Here is a 23,220-nt window from a genome sequence, read left to right as displayed (position 1 = left end):
CACCGCATATATATGTATAATTTTTATAGCATGTGTCTCTCGTATGCCATCTGTAATGCATCTCTTATGCCATCCATATACTTTTTTATTAGACGTCAGTCAATCAGTCCCAAAAATCAGTGTCGCAAGCCAACGCTTGCTTTCAAAGCGAAGAAAACAAATGACTTGATGAATAGCCTCTGAGCTGGGACATTTGATGATCCAGATCCATTCTCATATAACTGAATTAAAATCAATAGAGCAGGATCCAAGAATTGTTTTTCTTACTCAACTTTGCAAGGAGAGATCTGTACCGGACAGAAGCACTATTTATGTGTAGATACACGTAAGATACAATGGAATTTATTGATACAGTACATTGTTACATGAAACATTTGCAAACAAATTTACTTAAAAATAAGCTGTCCATCACACAACTAATCTCAAACACAACAAGCATATGTCATGGTCCATGTCCATCTCCCATGCATGGATTCATAACCCAGCAATGTAAGGACCGATAGCAGTAAAAATCAAGCAGCTGCCTCCCTTCTCTTGAGCCTAACCATGACCCCGTTCCTTGTGTGCAGTACGATCGAGCTTTGAGGCATCACGGCATGGCCTTCCACCAGCTCCATCTTGAAGTTGTAAATGATGGAAGCAACTACCATCTTCATGTTGCTGAAGGCAAGGTCCTTCCCCACGCAGCTTCTGGGCCCGGAGTTGAAGGCGAGGAACTTGTATCCTGGCACGTGGAGGAGACCGCCGCTCTTTGATACCCACCGCTCCGGCCTGAATTCCAGGCAATCCTTGCCCCATATCCCTTCAGCCCTCCCCATGGCGTAGATCGAGAAGACGATCCTTGTGCCCTTGCTGATCCTGGCACCATTTGGCAAGACATCGTCGGCGAAGGCCTCTACCTCCTCGAATGGGGCCGCTGGGAAGAGCCTGAAAGAAGCAGTACATCCAGTGCCTGGGTTAGTCGATCAGATGGTTGGGAGGGGCTAGAAGATCGAGGAGGTGAAAGCTGTATCACCTGAGTGTCTCCAGGAGCGCAGCTTGGAGGTAAACAGCACGCCGGAGCATGTCACCCTCCAAGACCGAGAGGTTCCCTGGCAACGTGGTGCTCTGCAGGGCCTTGATCTCCTTGAGGATTCTCGCCTCGACGTGCGGGTGCTTGCACATCATGTAGAAGAACCACGTGAGTGTGACAGCAACGAGATCCTTCGCGGCGAAGATGAATGCCATCACCGTGTCACGCCGGAACAGGGTCATCTGCTGCTCGCTCATGCTGGGATCCATGGGCCACTTCATCAACAAGGAGAGAACGTCTCCCTGGCTTTCCTTGTTCCCCTCTGTCTTCCGCTTGGCGATCTCTTTAAAGATGAACCCATCGATCACCACCCTTGCATTCGCCATCTTCTTCTCGCTCCCGACATTGAGCACCCTCAAGAACTTCCACAACCATGGTGGCATCATGTGCCTGAACAGCACCCCCTCCTCCACTTCTTTTGTGGCTTGGCCGAACGCATGGATCGGGCGAGACATAGACAAGGAGTCAAGGTCAGTTGCGAAAGCAGAGCTGTACGTGACATCAAGAAAGAACCTCATGAAGACGCCCTCCAGCTCGACCTCTGAGCCGAGCTTAGCCATGTAATCAAGGTAGGGTAACAAGGTCGTGCCGGCCTTTCTCGTGATGGTGGACATGGCGAAGGACCTAAATGCACGGGAGCCAAGGTTGACCATCACCATATGACGCTGATATTCCCAGGATTCAAAGTCTGACACAAGGATCGCGCCTCCTAGGAAATCAAGCATCTCAGCAAAGTCACTGCCTTTGGGGTACTTCTTGAAGTTGCCGTTGAGGCAGTGGTTGGCAGTGGCGGGGTCGCAGGTCACGAAGAAATTCATGTTGAGGAACCATGGGCCAAAGACCATGGAGTTCCACCCCGCCTCATGGAGGAAATCTGCAGCCTTGTCATGGATGTGGTACAGATTCCTCAAGAGGAAGGGAAGCATACCCACCACAGGCCAGTTCACCGGGATGGCACTCTTTTGGCACCGCCGGATGAGGCGGAGGAGGGATATGCACAAGAAGCAGCTGATGGATATGTATACCTCAGGGTAGGACACAAGGAAGCTCCAGGAAGAGCCCATGGCTGCACAAGGATATGAGATGCAGAGGGAAGAAAGGCATGGAGATATTAATGGACTAAGCAGGCTTGGCTGTTCTTTGTTCTCTGCTCTTATGGTGTATATATAGATGTGCACCGTGCTTCATTGGTAACGAAATTGATCAATTATAATATCATGCCATCAGCTCCACGCGGAGGCATACAGCAGGCAATCATGATCTCTTGAATTAAGTTGAGCTACTTTTGAATAAATTTTTGGACATGTCATTCAAAATGGACAGTGTAGTAAACTGAGACAGGCCAGGAGGGTCAATTCAACAGAAAAAAGTTCAATGTAATTTTTAGTAACTACTCAGTGAATAGTGATGTTCATATGATGCATATTCTTTGTAAATACATGGATAAAATTCTACATGAGAATAACTAAAATACAATCAGACCAATCACTACAATATTTTGTGTCTTAAAACTACAAACAGATGGCCCACGCCTTTAGTTATCCGATCCACCCGTAATTCCGCACCTAGTTTCATGCGCAAAGGGCAGCAAAAATCAAGCAGCTGCCTCCCTTCTCTTGAGCCTAACCATCATCCCGTTCCGTGTGTGCAATATCACAGAGCTTTCAGGCATCACAGCATGGCCTTCCACCAGCTCGACCTTGAAGTTGTATATGATGGAAGCAGCTGCGATCTTCATGTTGTTGAGGCCAAGGTCCTTCCCCAGGCAGCTCCTGGGCCCGGAATTGAAGGCCAGGAACTTGTAGCTCGGCTCGTGGCGAAGGCGCCCGCTCTTCGAAACCCACCGCTCTGGTCTGAACTCTGCGCAGTCCTTGCCCCATATCCCTTCGATCCTCCCCATGGCATAGAGCGAGAAGATGATCCTTGTGCCCTTGCTCACCCTGGTACCGTTTGGCAGGACATCATCGTTGAGGGCCTCCTTCTCCTCAAATGGGGTCGCCGGGAAGAGCCTAAAACACATGCACATCATGGGTTAGTCAGATGGTTAGGAGGAGCTACACAAAGCTGAATGATGTGTCACCTGAGTGTCTCGAGGAGCGCGGCTTGCAGGTAAATAGCAGGACGGATCATCTCGCACTCAAAGACAGAGAGGTTCCCTGGCCATGTGGTGCTCGGCAGGGCCTTGATCTCCTCGAGGATCTTCGCCTCGACATGCGGGTGCTTGCACATCATGTAGAAGAACCACGTGAGTGTGACAGCAACGAGGTCCTTCCCAGCGAAGATGAACCCCACCACCGTGTCGCGCAGGAACTGGGTCTTCTGCTGCTCGCTCATGCTGGGATCCATTGGCCATTTCATGTACATGGACAGCACGTCTCCTTGGCTTTCCTTCTCTGCTTGTGCCTTCCGCTTCGAGATTTCCTCATAGATGAATTGGTCAATCACCACCCTTGCGTTCGCCATCTTCTTCTCGCTCCCAACTTTGAGCGTCCTCAAGAGCTTCCACAAGCTCGGTGGCACGACGTGCCTGAATAGCATTCCCTCCTCCACTTCCTTTGTGGCTTGGCCAAACAGAGGGATCGGGCGAGACACAGACAAGCAGTCAAGGTCAGTTGCAAACACAGTGGAGTACGAGACATCAAGCGAGAACCTCATGAAGACGCCCTCCAGCTCAACCTGTGAGCCGTGCTTAGCCATGTGGTCAAGGTAGGGTAACAAGACTGTGCCAGCCTTCCTCGTGATGGTGGACATGGAGAAGGACCGAAAGGCGCGGCTAGCAAAGATTTGCATCGCCACACGGCGTTGGTACTCCCAGGATTCAGAGTCTGCCACAAGCAGCCCCTCACCTAGGATGTCAAACATCTCGGCAAACTCACTGCCTTTCGGGTAGTTGTGGAAGTTGGTGTTGAAGCAGTGGTTGACAGTGGCTGGGTCGCAGGTTGCCAAGAAGTTCATGTTGAGGAACCATGGGCCAATGATCCTGAAGGTGCATCCCGCCTCACGGAGCATATCGGTGACCTTGTCATGAATGTGGTACAGATTTTTCACGAGGAAGGGAAGCATGCCAACAACAGGCCAGTTCACCGGGATGGCGCTCTTCTGGCACTTCCGGACAAGGCGGAAGAGAGAGAGGCAGAAGAAGCAGACTAGGGCTAGGAAGATCTCAGGGTAGGACAGAAGGAAGCTCCAGAAGAAGCCCATGGTTGAACACAGTTATGAGATGCAGAGGAAAGAAAAGCATGCAGCAATTTAGGCTACCTCCCCTTGCTAATGTCAAATGCATGGTTTCGGTACTGATATAAAGAAACCGCATATGAGCAGCTTCCCCATGGAATAGTTAATCAGTTTCCTCGAGTTAAGGACGCAGTGATTCACAACATTCATGTGTCCGAATATAACTGCTATAATTCTGGAGACTAGATGTGTCTTCTATCCCAAGCAGCTTATTCTAGAAAAAAAAATCCCAAGCAACTTTATTCAGAATCTGACTTCTCAAGAACTAGACATTGTACACCTGTCTGTCAATACACACAGTTTAGACTTCCTGTAACCCACCTCCTAGGAGGCTTGTAAAAACCCTATCTTTTCAATGAAATGAGACGCAAAGGTCCTTTGCGTTTTCTCGAAAAAAAAATACACACTTAATGTAACTCACCGGATAAATCGTGCCGGAATGTTCGACTATATATGCATTGAAAAATCAACGACCCATCATAGTTATATGTGCTCACACATAAAAACCATTTAACTTTTCATGTTTCTGATTCTAATCTTTATAAGACTGAATGACTGATTATAATCCTCTTTAGACCAGTGACTAACTGGGACTCCGAGAAGAGCATTTCTGTACATCTTAAAACTAATCCTAGTCCTGGTTTGCTGGTTGATTTGTTCACCATGCAAACACCCAAAACGTGTGGGATTACACTCATGTAAATTTTGTGATGCCAGTACATCCCGTGGCAAGAGGGAAGTGAACTGTGTATTTGGATCATACCGACACGTCTTAACTTCTTAACCAGAGGTATTGCCTAAGGGCAGCCTTATTGGAGTATTCTTACGCCGGTGTACATCAGCCAAGTCACTGCTGAGTCACTAAAAATAAACCTAATCACTATTGTGTGCAAGAGGGAAGTGAAGTAGTGAACTGCTTGTTTGCATCACACCGACAAGTCTTAACTTCCCAACCAGAGACATTAGCTAAGGGCAACCTTGTTGAAGTATTCTCGCGCCAGTGTACATCAGCCAAATCTGTCACAGATCTACGCATCAATCGATGTGTCATCATTTCTTTTGCAACTTCTCTGGTCAGCAGGTCTGTAACAATGGGGTAAATCCTAGTGAACCACTGAAGAAACTGTGGTTGTATAACCTTCTATGAAATTAGTAGCACTCTTACTCTCAGCATCAAACCAAATCCCAAAGGAGAACATTTGTTTCAAACAGGCCCCAACTGATGAGAATGAGATAAAGGGTAACAGGGAGCTAACTGGCTGTCGAATGCGCATTGCAGAAGCCTAAATCAAGGTATGATGTGAGGAAATGGGCAAAGATAATTGCATAATTTTGATTTGATAGAATGCATAGGTTCCAATTTCATCAGATGGCAGGTAGGACAGGAGTACATCTAACAGCTTAGACAAGCAGTTCATGAGTACAGATGGAGAGAGGCACGCAAATCTAGGTGACCTTCTGGAAGAATCCGTCGATGCGGCGGGTCCCACGCGGCAGCGGCTTGGGTGCTGCTGCTGGGGCGGCGGCATCAGATCCGGAGCGGGCGGCGCGAGGCGCCTCCTCGGCGGTGGAGAGGCAGTCGAGGAGGAAGTCGGCAGTGGGGCGGTGCGCGCGGGCGGCGGCCCGGACGTCCGCGGCGCGCAACCCCCGCCGACCACGCTGGGTGGCGGCCGTGTGGGCGCCGGCGGCGAGGGAGCCGAGGAAGAGCTCGGTGGCCGCGGCGATGAGCAGCGACGCCTCGGCGGTCACCTTCTTGATGTCGCGGTCCAGCCGCATGATCTTCTTCACCCTCCCCAGCGGGAGCACCGTGCTCAGCACTTCCGCCTCCGCCGCCGCCTCCGCCGCCGCCTCCGCCGCCTCTCCTTGGACCTCCTCCTCTGCCTCCGCTTGGACCTCCTCCTCTGCCTCCGCTTGGACCTCCTCCTCCTCCTCTGCCTCCGCTTGGACCTCCTCCTCTGCCTCCGCTTGGGCCTCCTCTTCAACTTGCTCCATTGCCTCTATGTGCGCTTCATCGCTGGCCGCTGCCCCCTCCTCCGCTGGGGCCTCCGCGTCGGCCTCCGCTCGCTCCTCCTCTTCAACTTGCTCCATCGCCTCGACGGCCTCCGCCGCCCGCTCCTCCCCTCCAACTTGTTCCATCGCCTCGGCGTGCTCGTCGGCGGCGGCGGTAGCCATGGTTAGTGCTCCGGGTATGGCAGATCTCGTCGGGATGGTGCTTGGATTGTGGAGCGAAGTGGCGGGGAGACGGGGGAATTTTCCCGCGCGAGCGAGGCAGATGGCGGCGGCGGTGCCGCGCCGAGGAAAACCTGCTGCGGCTGATGAATTGGGCCTGCGTGGCCAGAAAGGCCTGTCATGTACAAACCCACGACAGGCCCATCTCATGTGGAACCCTATTTGCCGCTCAATCGACGCGCTGGGCAAGGCCCATTAGCGAGGGGGGAACGCTGGGCGTCTGTCGCGTGATGGCTGGGATCCACTATTGAACGCTTTAAGCGGGATAGATGGTCCGCTCCGCCCACCTGTCTTACAAAGGAGATGCTTAAATGGGCTCGGCCCAATTTAATGTACCGTTTCGGGAGTTTACTTCGTTCTGCTGTTTCGTGATACTACTTCGTTCAGCTGTTTCGGGAGTTGACTGTTTCGGCTGTTTCGCATGATTATCTATTTCGTTGACTGTTTATCCCGCTGTTTCGGGACATCCTCCTCCTCTCCGGCCACGGGATCGACCGGGCCCCTCCCTTCCGTCGCGGCCGCCGGCGACCTCCCCATCCTCCCTCACGTGGCGTACCGCGTCCGCTCCAGCGTGCCGGACATCGTCCTCCTCTCCTGCCGCGGGATCGACTGGGCCCCTCCCTTGTGTCGTGGCCGTCGGCAACCTTTCCCTCCTCCTTCTGCTAGACGACCGACGGTGCCCTCTGCCCGACAGTACATAGCACGCGTCCGAGAGGAGGTCACTTCCATCCACCGCGTTTAGCCAGCGTCCAGCCACCACAGCCGCTCTGAATTCCCGTGGTCGCCGGCGTGGTCTCGCACAAGTGTTGGCGTTGACTTCTGCAGTTCTGTGAGCCGGCGGCCTAGACTTCAACATGCGCCTCCCGCTAATTCTGCCCGCTGTGAACTTGTTTATTGTAGCCTCTGAACTGTAGCTTTGCAGGTTAAGTGTTTGCTAAAATGCCACAGGGAGCAGTACATATGCAGAAGTAATTTGGAGTTCGTTGCTTGCTGTCTCGAAAGTGAGCACAATCTGTTAAAACTTTGCAGGCTTTTATTTGTTTACAATTCACATCAGTGACTTGTCATGGGACTGAAAATTGTCTATGTTTAAGGAATTCAGGTGATATGTCATGGACTAGGTACTAGGTGTCGAAGCTGATAATGTTATTGGTACCCTACTGTTAGCTGTAGAATGATGTTGATTAGTAATTTGATGTATCAACAAGACATTGTGTTACTGCCTGTGTATGTGATTTCCAGGATTTAGTCTTCTCTTGATGTGTAGATGTTGTATTTCTAGAAAATTCAGTCAATACAGATGGATTTTATGTAGAGAGACATAGACTATTTTTCCATTCACTGAGATGGAATTGTTGGTGGCCATGTACTGGTTAATTTCTCATAATTACTCCTTTATCTTTTTTAATGAAAGCAACCAGAGAGATGGATTCGGTAATTCTATTTCCACCTTTTCTTTTTTGATGAAAGAATTGCATTTTCTTGGCTGCAACCTTAATTAGAATCATTTGTGTTAGCCCAGCCATCTAAACTTAGGCCAACAATTTATATATTTCCTTAGTTAGAATCATTTGGATCAACAGTTCAACAAATGCTTTACAATGGTTCAATTAACACAGGCGGCGCTGTGGCCATCCTCTAAATAGGAAGAAAAATTATCCTAACATAACTATCGGCATGACCGATCACTACATCAGTAAAAATCATAAAAAGCACCCAACTTAGGGCCCTTTTGTTGTGGTTTTTTTTGGCCTTTTGGCTTTGGCAAAAGCCAAAAAAAAGCACCTAAATAGATGTTTTTTTGGCTTTTGTATTTTGGAAGCCAAAAACAAAGATCCTATTCTTTTGGCTTCCAAAACCCATTTAGGTGCTTTTTTGGCTTTTGCCAAAGCCAAAAAGCCAAAAAAAAGCCACAACAAAAGGGCCCTTATGTATTTGTCGCACCTCACTAAAACAACAATCGGTAACTAGGATTTTTAGTACCCTCGACTACATCAGCGATTGATTTGATCTACAAAATCTACCATCGAGGTAACCCATACATTCATAAAAGGGATTTTCGGTACCTCTACTATAATGAAATCGGTACATCGGTAAAAATCATAAAAAGCACCCAACTTATGGATATGCCGCACCTCGCTAAAACAACAATCGGTACCTAGAATTTTCGGTACCGTCGACCACATCAGCGATTGATTTGATCTACAACACCTACCATCGAGATAAGTCGTACCTTTATAATATGGGTTTTCGGAACCTCGACTATAATGAAATCGGTACATCGATAAATTAAAACCATAAAGAAGCACCCAACTTATATATATGTCGCACCTCGCTAAAACAATAATCGATACCTAGGGTTTTCATGAACTGATTCCGCCTCTGAACAAATTTGGAAATGAACGGATTCCCACTTTGAACATTTTGAAAAAATGAAAGGTTTTTCCTATGTTGGTCACATGAACTGATTTCCATGATTTACGGTTTGTTAAAAGAACAAACTTTAAACCATGAAAGGGTTTCCACCTTGAACATATCAATTACATGAATGAAATTCTACTATGAACGGTTTCCGAATCGAACGGTTTCCGCCTTTGAACAAATTTGAAAATGAACGCATTTCCACCTTAAACATTTTTAAAAAATAAATGGTTTCCCACCTCAAATGGTTTGCAACTTGAAACAAATACGTTCCTATGGATTTCCATGATGAACAGATTGGAAATCATGAACGGATTCCGTCTCCGAACAAATTTTAAAATGTACGGTTTCCGCCTTTGAACAAATTTGAAAATGAATGCATTTCCACCTTGAACATTTTTTAAAAATAAACGGTTTCCCACCTCAAACGGTTTGCAACTTCAAACAAATACGTTCCTATGGATTTCCATGATGAACAGATTGCAAATCATGAACAGATTCCGTCTCCGAACAAATTTTAAAATGAACGGTTTCCGCCTATGAACAAATTGGAAAATGAACGCATTTCCACCTTGAACATTTTTTAAAAAATAAACGGTTTCCCACCTCAAACGGTTTGCAACTTCAACAAATGCGTTCCTATGGATTTCCGTGATGAACAAATTGCGAATCATGAACGGATTCCGTCTCCGAACAAATTTTAAAATGAACGGATTCCCACTTTGAACATTTTAAAAATGAAAGGTTTTTCCTATGTTGGACACATGAACAGATTTCCATGATGAACAAATTGCAAAAGCATAAAACGGATTGCCACCTTGAACATTTTTGAAATAAACGGATACCACATTAAACGGTTTCCAACTTAAACAATTTCCAAAAGATGAACGAATTTTCCAAGGTTAGTTACATGAACAGTTTTAATGATGAACAAAAATTCCAAGCATGAACGGTTTCCTTTTTAAAACATTTTTTGAAGAAATAGAACAAATTAACACCTTGAACATATTTATCAAATGAACGGATTTCAACTATGAACGGTTTCCTCCTTGAACGGTTTCCGTCTCCGAACAAATTTGAAAATAAACGCATTCCCACTTTGAACATTTTGAAAAAAAGAAAGGTTTTCCCCATGTTGGTTACATGAATGGATTTCCATGATGAACAAAATGCGAATCATTAACGGATTCCGTCTCGGAACAAATTAAAAAATGATCGGATTCCCACTTTGAACATTTTGAGAAGTAAAATAGTTTTTCCTAGGTAGGTTACATGAGCGGATTTCCATGATGAAAAATTGCAAAGCATGAACGGATTCCCATATTGAATATTTTTAAAAAAATGAAAGTTTTTTCCTATGTTGGTCACATGAGCTGATTCCCATGATTTACAGTTTGTTAAAAGAACAAAATTTAAACAATTTCCAAAAGATGAACGGATTTTCCAAGGTTGGTTATATGAACAGTTTTCATGATGAACAAAAATTCCAAGCATGAACGGTTTCATTCTTTAAAACATTTTTTGAAGAAATAGAACAAATTAGCACCTTAAACATATCTATCAAATGAATGGATTTCAACTATGAACAAAATTCCAAGCATGGACAAATTTTCATGAACTGATTCCGCCTCTGAACAAATTTGAAAATGAACAGATTCCCACTTTGAACATTTTGAAAAAATGAAAGGTTTTTCCTATGTTGGTCACATGAACTGATTTCCATGATTTAAGGTTTGTTAAAAGAACAAAATTTAAACCATGAACGGGTTTCCAACCTTGAACATATCTATTACATGAATGAAATTCAACTATGAACGGTTTCCACATTGAACGGTTTCCGCCTTTGAACAAATTTGAAAATGAACGCATTTCCACATTGAACATTTTAAAAAAATAAAACGGTTTCCCACCTCAAACGGTTTGCAACTTCAACAAATGCGTTCATATGGATTGCCATGATGAACAAATTGCGAATCATGAACGGATTCCGGCTCCGAACAGATTTTAAATGAACGGTTTCCGCCTTTGAACAAATTTGAAAATGAACGCATTTTCCACCTTGAACATTTTTAAAAAATAAACGGTTTCCCACCTCAAACGGTTTGCAACTTCAACAAATGCGTTCCTATGGATTTCCACAATGAACAAGTTGCGAATCATGAACGGATTCCGTCTCCGAACAAATTTTAAAATGAACGGATTCCCACTTTGAACATTTTGAAAAATGAAAGGTTTTTCCTATGTTGGACACATGAATGGATTTCCATGATGAACAAATTGCAAAAGCATAAAACGGATTGCCACCTTAAACATTTTTTAAATGAACGGATACCACATTAAACGGTTTCCAACTTAAACAATTTCCAAAAGATGAACGGATTTTCCAAGGTTGGTTACATGAATAGTTTTCATGATGAACAAAACTTCCAAGCATGAACGGTTTCCTTCTTTAAAACATTTTTTGAAGAAATAGAACAAATTAACACCTTGAACATATCTATCAAATGAACGGATTTCAACTATGAACAAAATTCCAAGCATGAACAAATTTTCATGAACGGATTCCGCCTCTGAACAAATTTGAAAATGAACGGATTCCCACTTTGAAATTTTTGAAAAAAATGAAAGGTTTTTCCTATGTTGGTCACATGAACTGATTTCCATGATTTACGGTTTGTTAAAAGAACAAAATTTATACCATGAACGGGTTTCCACCTTGAACATATCTATTACATGAATGAAATTCAACTATGAACGGTTTCCGAATTGAACGGTTTCCGCCTTTGAACAAATTTGAAAATGAACGAATTTCCATCTTGAACATTTTTAAAAAATAAACGGTTTCCCACCTCAAACGGTTTGCAACTTCAACAAATGCGTTCCTATGGATTTCCGTGATGAACAAAATGTGAATCATGGAAGGATTCCGTCTCCGAACAAATTTTAAAATGAACGGATTCCCACTTTGAACATTTTGAAAAATGAAAGGTTTTTCCTATGTTGGACACATGAACGGATTTCCATGATGAACAAATTTCAAAAGCATAAAACGGATTGCAACCTTGAACATTTTCGAAATGAGTGGATACCACATTAAACGGTTTCCAACTTAAACAATTTCCAAAAGATGAACGGATTTTCCAAGGTTGGTTACATGAACAGTTTTAATGATGAACAAAAATTCCAAGCATGAACGGTTTCCTTCTTTAAAACATTTTCTGAAGAAATAGAACAGATTAACACCTCGAACATATCTATCAAATGAACGTATTTCAACTATGAACGGTTTCCTCCTTGAACGGTTTCTGTCTCCGGAAAAATTTGAAAATAAACGCATTCCCGCTTTGAAAATTTTGAAAAAAAGAAAGGTTTTCCCCATGTTGGTTACATGAATGGATTTCCATGTCTCGGAACAAATTTAAAAATGATCGAATTCCCACTTTGAACATTTTGAGAAGTAAAATAGTTTTTCCTAGGTATGTTACTGATACGTCCAATTTGCATCACTATTTTATATCATAATTTGCTGTTATTCATTGATATATTTCATATTTGGACATAATACTTATGTTATTTCATCTATTTTGCATGTTTCATGATTATTGGAGGATCGAGCACCGGAGCCAGGATTCTGCTGGAAAAAGCACCGTCAGAACGCAATATTTCGGAAGATCAACTGTTGAAGGAAATTATACCAAAAATCCTATTTTTCTAGATGACGAAGGAAGCCGGAAGGGGGAGCCGAGGGGACCCGAGGTGGGCCCACACCATGGGCCGGCGCGGCCCAAGGCCTGGCCGCGCCGCCCAGTGAGGAGGGGGGCCCACAGCCCCTCTCGCCTCCTTTTCTTCGTGAAATCCTTCGTCCCGAGGACCTAAGCCACAGAGGGTACCTCGCGAAGAGTTACAGCCGCCTCTGCGGGGCGGAGAACACCAGAGAGAAAAGAGCTCTCCGGCGGGCTGAGATCCGCCGGGGAAATTCCCTCCGGGAGGGGGAAATCGACGCCATCGTCACCGCCATCGAGTTGGACATCATCTCCATCACCATCATCATCATCTTCATCATCATCACCGCCGTCTCCACCGCTACACATCGTCACCGCCGTAGCAATTTGGGTTTGATCTTGATTGTTTGATAGGGGAAACTCTCCCAGTATTGATTTCTACTTGTTATTGATGCTATTGAGTGAAACCGTTGAACCAAGGTTTATGTTCAGATTGTTATTTGTCATCATATCACCTCTGATCATGTTCCATATGATGTCTTGTGAGTAGTTCATTTAGTTCTTGAGGACATGGGTGAAGTCTAAATGTTAGTAGTGAAGTATGGTTGAGTAATATTCAATGTTATGATATTTAAGTTGTGGTGTTATTCTTCTAGTGGTGTCGTGTGAACGTCGACTACACGACACTTCACCTTTATGGGCCTAGGGGAATGCATCTTGTACTCGTTTGCCAATTGCGGGGTTGCCGGAGTGACAGAAACCTAAGCCCCCGTTGGTATATCGATGCAGGAGGGATAGCAGGATCTCAGAGTTTAAGGCTGTGGTTAGATTTATCTTAATTACTTTCTTGTAGTTGCGGTCCTAGGAAGGGCGGTACATTAGCACAGGTTCACCCACACAACACTTATCAAAACAATGAAGATTAATTAGCCGTATGTAGCGAAAGCACTAGACTAAAATCCCGTGTGTCCTCGAGAACGTTTGGTCATTATAAGTAAACAAACCGGCTTGTCCTTTGTGCTAAAAAGGATTGGGCCACTCGCTGCAATTGTTACTCTCGCACTTTACTTACTCGTACTTTATTCACCTGTTACATCAAAACTTTCTGAATACTTGTCTGTGAGCATTTACAGTGAATCCTTCATCGAAACTGCTTGTCAACACCTTCTGCTCCTCGTTGGGATCGACATTCTTACTTATCGAAGATACTACGATACACCCCCTATACTTGTGGGTCATCAAGACTATTTTCTGGCGCCGTTGCCGGGGAGTGAAGCGCTATTGGTAAGTGGAATTGGTAAGGGAAACTTCTACTGTTTGTGCTGATTTTATTTCTGCCTGCTGCCATAATTCATTATGGAGAGATCTCCTTTTGAATGTTTATTTGGGAAATCTGCTACTACTGCAAAGGTAGTGGATGAGGCGCCAGGTAAGGAAGAGATACCATACAAAATACCAATTTAAAATTATTGAACGCGTAGTGGGTAACCGTTATACAGGGGATGGAATTGTCCACTGATGGCGTGTAACTCACACGTTCGTTGGGAACCCCAAGAGGAAGGTATGATGCGCACAGCAGCAAGTTTTCCCTCAGAAAGAAACCAAGGTTTATCGAACCAGGAGGAGCCAAGAAGCACGTTGAAGGTTGATGGCGGCGGGATGTAGTGCGGCGCAACACCAGGGATTCCGGCGCCAACGTGGAACCTGCACAACACAACCAAAGTACTTTGCCCCAACGAAACAGTGAGGTTGTCAATCTCACCGGCTTGCTGTAACAAAGGATTAACCGTATTGTGTGGAAGATGATTGTTTGCAGAAAACAGTAGAACAAGTATTGCAGTAGATTGTATTTCAGTAAAGAGAATTGGACCGGGGTCCACAGTTCACTAGAGGTGTCTCTCCCATAAGACAAGCAGCATGTTGGGTGAACAAATTACAGTATGGCAATTGACAAATAAAGAGAGCATGACCATGCACATACATATCATGATGAGTATAGTGAGATTTAATTGGGCATTACGACAAAGTACATAGACCGCCATCCAACTGCATCTATGCCTAAAAAGTCCACCTTCAGGTTATCATCCGAACCCCCTCCAGTATTAAGTTGCAAAGCAACAGACAATTGCATTAAGTATGGTGCGTAATGTAATCAACAACTACATCCTTAGACATAGCATCAATGTTTTATCCCTAGTGGCAACAGCACAACACAACCTTAGAACTTTCATCACATGTCCCGGTGTCAATGCAGGCATGAACCCACTATCGAGCATAAGTACTTCCTCTTGGAGTTACAAGCATCTACTTGGCCAGAGCATCTACTAGTAACGGAAAGCATGCAAGATCATAAACAACACATAAGTATAACTTTGATAATCAACATAACAAGTATTCTCTATTCATCGGATCCCAACAAACGCAACATATAGAATTACAGATAGATGATCTTGATCATGTTAGGCAGCTCACAAGATCCGACAATGATAGCACAATGGGGAGAAGACAACCATCTAGCTACTGCTATGGACCCATAGTCCAGGGGTAGACTACTCACACATCACACCGGAGGCGACCATGGCGGCGTAGAGTCCTCCGGGAGATGATTCCCCTCTCCGGCAGGGTGCGGAGGCGATCTCTGGATCCCCGAGATGGGATCGGCGTTGGCGGCGTCTCTGGAAGGTTTTCCGTATCGTGGTTCTCGATGCTGGGGGTTTCGTCACGGAGGCTATTTGTAGGCGGAAGGGTAGGTCAAGAGGCGGCACGGGGCCCCACACCACAGGGCCGCGCGGCCAAGGGGGGGCCGCGCCGCCTGGGGTGTGGCCCCCTCGTGGCCCCTCTTCGTCTCTCCTTCGGACTTCCAAGCTTCGTGGAAAAATAGGCCCCCGGGCTTTGATTTCGTCCAATTCCGAGAATATTTCCTTACTAGGATTTCTGAAACCAAAAACAATGAAAACAAGAATCGGCACTTCGGCATCTTGTTAATAGGTTAGTTCCGTAAAATGCACGAATATGACATAAAGTGTGCATAAAACATGTAGATAACATCAATAATGTGGCATGGAACATAAGAAATTATCGATACGTCGGAGACGTATCAGCATCCCCATGCTTAGTTCTGCTCGTCCGAGCAGGTAAAACGATAACACGGATAATTTAAGAGTGACATGCCATCATAATCTTGATCATACTATTTGTAAAGCATATGTAGTGAATGCAGCGATCAAAACAATGTATATGACATGAGTAAACAAGTGAATCATAAAGCAAAGACTTTTCATGAATAGCACTTCAAGACAAGCATCAATTAAGTCTTGCATAAGAGTTAACTCATAAAGCAATAATTCAAAGTAAAGGCATTGAAGCAACACAAAAGAAGATTAAGTTTCAGCGGTTGCTTTCAACTTGTAACATGTATATCTCATGGATATTGTCAACATAGAGTAATATAATAAGTGCAATAAGCAAGTATGTAGGAATCAATGCACAGTTCACACAAGTGTTTGCTTCTTGAGGTGGAGAGAAATAGGTGAACTGACTCAACATTGAAAGTAAAAGAATTGTCCTCATAGAGGAAAAGCATCGATTGCTATATTTGTGCTAGAGCTTTGATTTTGAAAACATGAAACAATTTTGTCAACGGTAGTAATAAAGCATATGTATCATGTAGATTATATCTTATAAGTTGCAAGCCTCATGCATAGTGTACCAATAGTGCCCGCACCTTGTCCTAATTAGCTTGGACTACCTGGATTATCACCGCAATACATATGCTTTAACCAAGTATCACAAAGGGGTACCTCTATGCCTTTGTACAAAGGTCTAAGGAGAAAGCTCGCATTTGGATTTCTCGCTTTTGATTATTCTCAACTTAGACATCCATACCGGGACAACATAGACAACAGATAATGGACTCCTCTTTTAATGCTTTAAGCATTCAACAACAATTAATTCTTTTCTCATTAGAGATTTGAGGATGTTTGTCCAAAACTGAAACTTCCACCATGGATCATGGCTTTAGTTAGCGGCCCAATGTTCTTTTCTAACAATATGCATGCTCAAACCATTCAACTCAGTGTAGATCGCCCTTACTTCAGACAAGACGAACATGCATAGCAACTCACATGAAATTCAACAATGAAAAGTTGATGGCGTCCCCAGTGAACATGGTTATCGCACAACAAGCAACTTAATAAGAGATAAAGTGCATAATTACATATTCAATACCACAATAGTTTTTAAGCTATTTGTCCCATGAGCTATATATTGCAAAGGTGAATGATGGAATTTTAAAGGTAGCACTCAAGCAATATACTTTGGAATGGCGGAAAATACCATGTAGTAGGTAGGTATGGTGGACACAAATGGCATAGTGGTTGGCTCAAGTATTTTGGATGCATGAGAAGTATTCCCTCTCGATACAAGATTTAGGCTAGCAAGGCTTATTTGAAACAAACACAAGGATGAACCGGTGCAGCAAAACTCACATAAAAGACATATTGAAAACATTATAAGACTCTACACCGTCTTCCTTGTTGTTCAAACTCAATACTAGAAATTATCTAGACCTTAGAGAAACCAAATATGCAAACCAAATTTTAGCATGCTCTATGTATTTCTTCATTAATGGGTGCAAAGCATATGATGCAAGAGCTTAATCATGAGCACAACAATTGCCAAGTATCACATTACCCAAGACATTTATAGCAATTACTACATGTATCATTTTCCAATTCCAACCATACAACAATTTCACGAAGGAGAAACTTCGCCATGAATACTATGAGTAGAAACCAAGGACATACTTGTCCATATGCTACAGCGGAGCGTGTCTCTCTCCCATAAAGTGAATGCTAGGATCCATTTTATTCAAACAAAACAAAAACAAAAACAAACCGACGCTCCAAGAAAAAGCACATAAGATGTGATGGAATAAAAATATAGTTTCAGGGGAGGAACCTGATAATATTGTCGATGAAGAAGGGGATGCCTTGGGCATCCCCAAGCTTAGACGCTTGAGTCTTCTTAATATATGCAGGGGTGAACCACCGGGGCATCCCCAAGCTTAGAGCTTTCACTCTCCTTGATCATGTTGCATCATACTCCTCTCTTGATCCTTGAAAACTTCCTCCACACCAAACTCGAAACAACTCATTAGAGGGTTAGTGCACAATATAAATTAACATATTCAGAGGTGACACAATCATTCTTAACACTTCTGGACATTGCATAATGCTACTGGACATTAGTGGATCAAAGAAATTCATCCAACATAGCAAAAGAGGCAATGCGAAATAAAAGGCAGAATCTGTCAAAACAGAACAGTTCGTATTGACGAATTTTAAAATGGCACCAGACTTGCTCAAATGAAAATGCTCAAATTGAATGAAAGTTGCGTACATATCTGAGGATCATGCACGTAAATTGGCTTAATTTTCTGAGTTACCTACAGGGAGGTGGACCCAGATTCGTGACAGCAAAGAAATCTGGAACTGTGCAGTAATCCAAATCTAGTACTTACTTTTCTATCAACGGCTTAACTTGGCACAACAAAACACAAAACTAAGATAAGGAGAGGTTGCTACAGTAGTAAACAACTTCCAAGACACAAAATAAAAACAAAGTACTGTAGCAAAATAACACATGGGTTATCTCCCAAGAAGTTCTTTCTTTATAGCCATTAAGATGGGCTCAGCAGTTTTGGTGATGCACTCGCAAGAAATAGTATTTGAAGCAAAAGAGAGCATCAAGAGGCAAATTCAAAACAAATTTAAGCCTAACATGCTTCCTATGAAAAGGAATCTTGTACACAAATAAATTCATGAAAAGCAAAGTGACAAGATCAGGAAGATAAAACAAGTGTAGTTTCAAAAATTTGAGCACATAGAGAGGTGTTTTAGTAACATGAAAACTTCTACAACCATATTTTCTTCTCTCATAATAACTTTCAGTAGCATCATGAGCAAACTCAACAATATAACTATCACATAAAGCATTCTTATCATGAGTCTCATGCATAAAATTATTACTCTCCACATAAGCATAATCAATTTTATTAGTTGTAGTGGGAGCAAATTCAACAAAGTGGCTATCATCATATATAGGAGGCATATTGTAATCATAAAAGAAAATTTTATCCTCAATGCTTGGGGGACTAAAAAGATCATGCTCTTCAGAGCCAGCTTCCCCAAGCTTAGAATTTTCCATAGCATTAGCAACAATGGTGTTCAAAGCATCCATAGTAATAACATTCCCATTAGCATGCATATAAAGTTCCATGGGTTTTTTAATTCTCTCTTCAAACACATCATGTCCTAATTTAAGATAAAGTTCATAAAGATCTCTCATATTTTTGTTGTTTTCCATTATGCTTAACTAGTGAAATAAAAACATGCATGATATTAAGTAAAGTAAAACAAGTAACTATTTTTTTTGTGTTTTTAATATGGAGAACAAGATAGTAAATAAAGTAAAACTAGCAACTAATTTTTTTGTATTTTGATTTAGTGCAGCAAACAAAGTAGTAAATAAAATAAAGCAAGACAAAAACAAAGTAAAGAGATTGAGAAGTGGAGACTCCCCTTGCAGCGTGTCTTGATCTCCCCGGCAACGGCGCCAGAAAATATGCTTGATGGCGTGTAACTCACACGTTCGTTGGGAACCCCAAGAGGAAGGTATGATGCGCACAGCAGCAAGTTTTCCCTCAGAAAGAAACCAAGGTTTATCGAACCAGGAGGAGCCAAGAAGCACGTTGAAGGTTGATGGCGGCGGGATGTAGTGCGGCGCAACACCAGGGATTCCGGCGCCAACGTGGAACCTGCACAACACAACCAAAGTACTTTGCCCCAACGAAACAGTGAGGTTGTCAATCTCACCGGCTTGCTGTAACAAAGGATTAACCGTATTGTGTGGAAGATGATTGTTTGCAGAAAACAGTAGAACAAGTATTGCAGTAGATTGTATTTCAGTAAAGAGAATTGGACCGGGGTCCACAGTTCACTAGAGGTGTCTCTCCCATAAGACAAGCAGCATGTTGGGTGAACAAATTACAGTTGGGCAATTGACAAATAAAGAGAGCATGACCATGCACATACATATCATGATGAGTATAGTGAGATTTAATTGGGCATTACGACAAAGTACATAGACCGCCATCCAACTGCATCTATGCCTAAAAAGTCCACCTTCAGGTTATCATCCGAACCCCCTCCAGTATTAAGTTGCAAAGCAACAGACAATTGCATTAAGTATGGTGCGTAATGTAATCAACAACTACATCCTTAGACATAGCATCAATGTTTTATCCCTAGTGGCAACAGCACAACACAACCTTAGAACTTTCTCACATCGTCCCGGTGTCAATGCAGGCATGAACCCACTATCGAGCATAAGTACTTCCTCTTGGAGTTACAAGCATCTACTTGGCCAGAGCATCTACTAGTAACGGAAAGCATGCAAGATCATAAACAACACATAAGTATAACTTTGATAATCAACATAACAAGTATTCTCTATTCATCGGATCCCAACAAACGCAACATATAGAATTACAGATAGATGATCTTGATCATGTTAGGCAGCTCACAAGATCCGACAATGATAGCACAATGGGGAGAAGACAACCATCTAGCTACTGCTATGGACCCATAGTCCAGGGGTAGACTACTCACACATCACACCGGAGGCGACCATGGCGGCGTAGAGTCCTCCGGGAGATGATTCCCCTCTCCGGCAGGGTGCCGGAGGCGATCTCCTGGATCCCCCGAGATGGGATCGGCGTTGGCGGCGTCTCTGGAAGGTTTTCCGTATCGTGGTTCTCAAACCGGGGTTTCGTCACGGAGGCTATTTGTAGGCGGAAGGGTAGGTCAAGAGGCGGCACGGGGGCCCCACACCACAGGGCCGCGCGGCCAAGGGGGGGGCCGCGCCGCCCTAGGGTGTGGCCCCTCTTCGTCTCTCCTTCGGACTTCTGGAAGCTTCGTGGAAAAATAGGCCCCTGGGCTTTGATTTCATCCAATTCCGAGAATATTTCCTTACTAGGATTTCTGAAACCAAAAACAGCAGAAAACAGCAACTGGCACTTCGGCATCTTGTTAATAGGTTAGTTCCAGAAAATGCACGAATATGACATAAAGTGTGCATAAAACATGTAGATAACATCAATAATGTGGCATGGAACATAAGAAATTATCGATACGTCGGAGACGTATCATCCACCCTGGAGATCATTTATTGTTCTTGCATGAATTATGCGGTTTATTCAAGTGTGCAGGTATTGCTATGGATGAAGTGAGGAAGAAACTATTCTCTATATCGCTGTCTGGTAAAGCGGCGCATTGGTATAAATTACTGGATAATGGGGATTCTCTTGAATGGAATGATATTGTGCCCCGGTTTTAATCTAAGTTCTATCCTCCAAGTGAAATTCACAAGGACCGGAATCGCATATATAATTTTTGGCCTCGTGATGGAGAGAGTATTGCCCAAGCGTGGGGGAGATTGAAGTCTTTAGTGCTCAAATGCCCCATTCATGAGCTTCCTGGTAATGTTATTATTGATAATTTCTATGCAAGACTTTCTTTTGAAGACAAGACCTTGCTGGATACTTCTTGTTCTGGATCATTCACGCGCAATAAGGAAGAGTTTAAAAGGGACCTTCTTAATCGGATCCAGGAAAATACCGAAGGATGGGAGAACGACAAAGATAGAGAATCAGGTATAAATTATGATTATAAATGCATTGAAGCTTTTATGGATACTGATAAATTTCGTAATATGAGTGCTACTTATGGTCTTGATTCTCAAGTTGCTGCAAATCTTTATAAAGCTTTTGCCTCTCATTATGAATTGCCTAAGCAGAATTTTGATAAGTATCATGAACCGTATAAAGATAAAATTGATTCATCTATTAATAAATGTGTTGTAGTTGAAACTGTTAATCATGTTATTCCTGAAGCTTATATTGAAAAAACTCATTTCCCTGCTAAAATGAAGGAGTACTCTGTTATAAATAGTGCGGTTCATAAAAGTGAAAAGAAACATATAGAACCTGAAGAACAAATAAAAGTTGAACCTGCTGTTGCAATAGTTAAAGATCTTGTGACTGGAAATTTGGAGGAAGGTCATATTATTTTCTGTGAAGATGCTTCTAATATTGTTTCACATCCTAATAAACCCAAGCAAGCTAGTGTTCCTATGCTATCTGTTAGAATTGGTGATCATTGCTATTATGGTTTATGTGATATTGGTGCAAGTATTAGTGCTATTCCTTATGAGCTTTATACGGAGATTATGCACGAAATTGGTTCTTGTGAACTTGAAGATATTGATGTGGTTTTTCAGCTGGCTAATAGAGAAACTATTTCTCCAATTGGTATTGTTCGAGATGTGGAAGTTCTATGTGGTAAGATTAAATATCCTGCTGACTTTTTGGTACTTGGTTCTGCTGCTAGTGAATATTGTCCTATCATTTTTGGTAGACCTTTTCTAAATACTTGTGGAGCTATTATAGATTGCAAGAAAGAGAAAATTTTGACTAAATTTGCTGGTGAATCTTATGAGTTTAACTTCTCTAAATTTACCAACACTCCTTATAAAGCTGATTTGCCTAATAATGATTTTAAAATGGAACAGTGTGCATCTATTGTTCTTGTTCCTAATAATCCTTTGCAGCAACATTTGGAGAATAGCGAGAGTGAAGTTTTTAGGAAAGAAAGAGATGAGCTTGAGGAAATTTTTCTTCGCCAGCCTATTCTTAAGCATGATTTACCGGTCGAAGATCTAGGTACAACGCCGCCACCAAAGGAAGATCCTATCTTTGATTTAAAACCTTTGCCTGATAATCTTAAATATGCTCATATTGATGATAAGAAAATATATCCTGTTATTATTAGTTCTAAGCTTACAGAGTTTGAAGAAGAAAGGTTATTGGAAATATTGAAGAAACACCGAGGCGCTATTGGCTACACTCTTGATGACTTGAAGGGGATTTCTCCCTCTATTTGCCAACACGCCATTAATATGGAAGATGATGCGAAGCCTGTTGTTGAACCTCAGCGTCGTCTAATTCCTAAGATGAAGGATATGGTAAGAAATGAGGTATTAAGACTTCTTGAAGCTGGTATTATATATCCTATTGCTGATAGTAGATGGGTTAGTCCTGTGCATTGTGTTCCTAAGAAAGGAGGAATGACTGTTGTGCCTAATGATAATGATGAGCTCATACCTCAAAGAGTAGTTGTAGGGTATAGAATGTGCATTGATTATCGAAAAGTTAATAAGGTTACTAAAAAAGATCATTACCCTTTGCCTTTTATTGATCAAATGTTAGAAAGGTTATCTAAGAATACTCACTTTTGCTTTCTTGATGGTTATTCTGGGTTTTCACAAATTGCTGTTAAAACTAAGGATCAAGAGAAAACCACTTTCACTTGTCCCTATGGAACTTATGCTTATAGACGTATGCCTTTTGGTTTATGTAATGCTCCTGCTACTTTTCAAAGATGCATGTCTGCTATTTTTCATGGCTTTTGCGAGAGTATTGTA

General features: G+C 43.0%; 3 protein-coding genes across 3 annotated transcripts; all 3 read right to left on the bottom strand.

Moving 5' to 3' along the window:
* Positions 1-320: 320 nt before the first annotated feature.
* Positions 321-2,151, bottom strand: LOC127341613 (noroxomaritidine synthase-like). Its single transcript, XM_051367474.2, has 2 exons — positions 1,016-2,151; positions 321-927 (listed from the first exon to the last, which is right to left on the bottom strand). Exons 1-2 carry the CDS (start codon positions 2,134-2,136, stop codon positions 513-515), a joined length of 1,536 nt encoding a protein of 511 aa, XP_051223434.1. The 5' UTR covers positions 2,137-2,151; the 3' UTR covers positions 321-512.
* A 283-nt stretch (positions 2,152-2,434) lies between these two features.
* Positions 2,435-5,486, bottom strand: LOC127341612 (noroxomaritidine synthase). Its single transcript, XM_051367473.2, has 2 exons — positions 3,153-5,486; positions 2,435-3,081 (listed from the first exon to the last, which is right to left on the bottom strand). The coding sequence occupies exons 1-2, from the start codon at positions 4,271-4,273 to the stop codon at positions 2,667-2,669; spliced, it is 1,536 nt and encodes a 511-aa protein (XP_051223433.1). The 5' UTR covers positions 4,274-5,486; the 3' UTR covers positions 2,435-2,666.
* A 121-nt stretch (positions 5,487-5,607) lies between these two features.
* On the bottom strand, positions 5,608-6,600 carry LOC127341614 (uncharacterized). Its single transcript, XM_071827976.1, has one exon. The coding sequence runs from the start codon at positions 6,476-6,478 to the stop codon at positions 5,753-5,755; it is 726 nt and encodes a 241-aa protein (XP_071684077.1). The 5' UTR covers positions 6,479-6,600; the 3' UTR covers positions 5,608-5,752.
* Positions 6,601-23,220: the final 16,620 nt, after the last annotated feature.

Source organism: Lolium perenne, chromosome 3 (assembly GCF_019359855.2).
Source record: "Lolium perenne isolate Kyuss_39 chromosome 3, Kyuss_2.0, whole genome shotgun sequence".
Taxonomy (NCBI): domain Eukaryota; kingdom Viridiplantae; phylum Streptophyta; class Magnoliopsida; order Poales; family Poaceae; genus Lolium; species Lolium perenne.
Note: the sequence above shows the minus strand (reverse complement) of the source record. Positions and strands in the feature narration are given on the sequence as shown.

Excerpts from the sequence above, each read along its gene's own strand:
- LOC127341613 (XM_051367474.2), bottom strand. The coding sequence starts at position 2,136 with ATGGGCTCTTCCTGGAGCTTCCTTGTGTCCTACCCTGAGGTATACATA. Across the intron at positions 928-1,015 it reads GCGCTCCTGGAGACACTCAG|GCTCTTCCCAGCGGCCCCAT; the intron begins GTGATACAGCTT and ends TGCTTCTTTCAG.
- LOC127341612 (XM_051367473.2), bottom strand. The coding sequence starts at position 4,273 with ATGGGCTTCTTCTGGAGCTTCCTTCTGTCCTACCCTGAGATCTTCCTA. Across the intron at positions 3,082-3,152 it reads GCGCTCCTCGAGACACTCAG|GCTCTTCCCGGCGACCCCAT; the intron begins GTGACACATCAT and ends CATGTGTTTTAG.
- LOC127341614 (XM_071827976.1), bottom strand. The coding sequence starts at position 6,478 with ATGGCTACCGCCGCCGCCGACGAGCACGCCGAGGCGATGGAACAAGTT.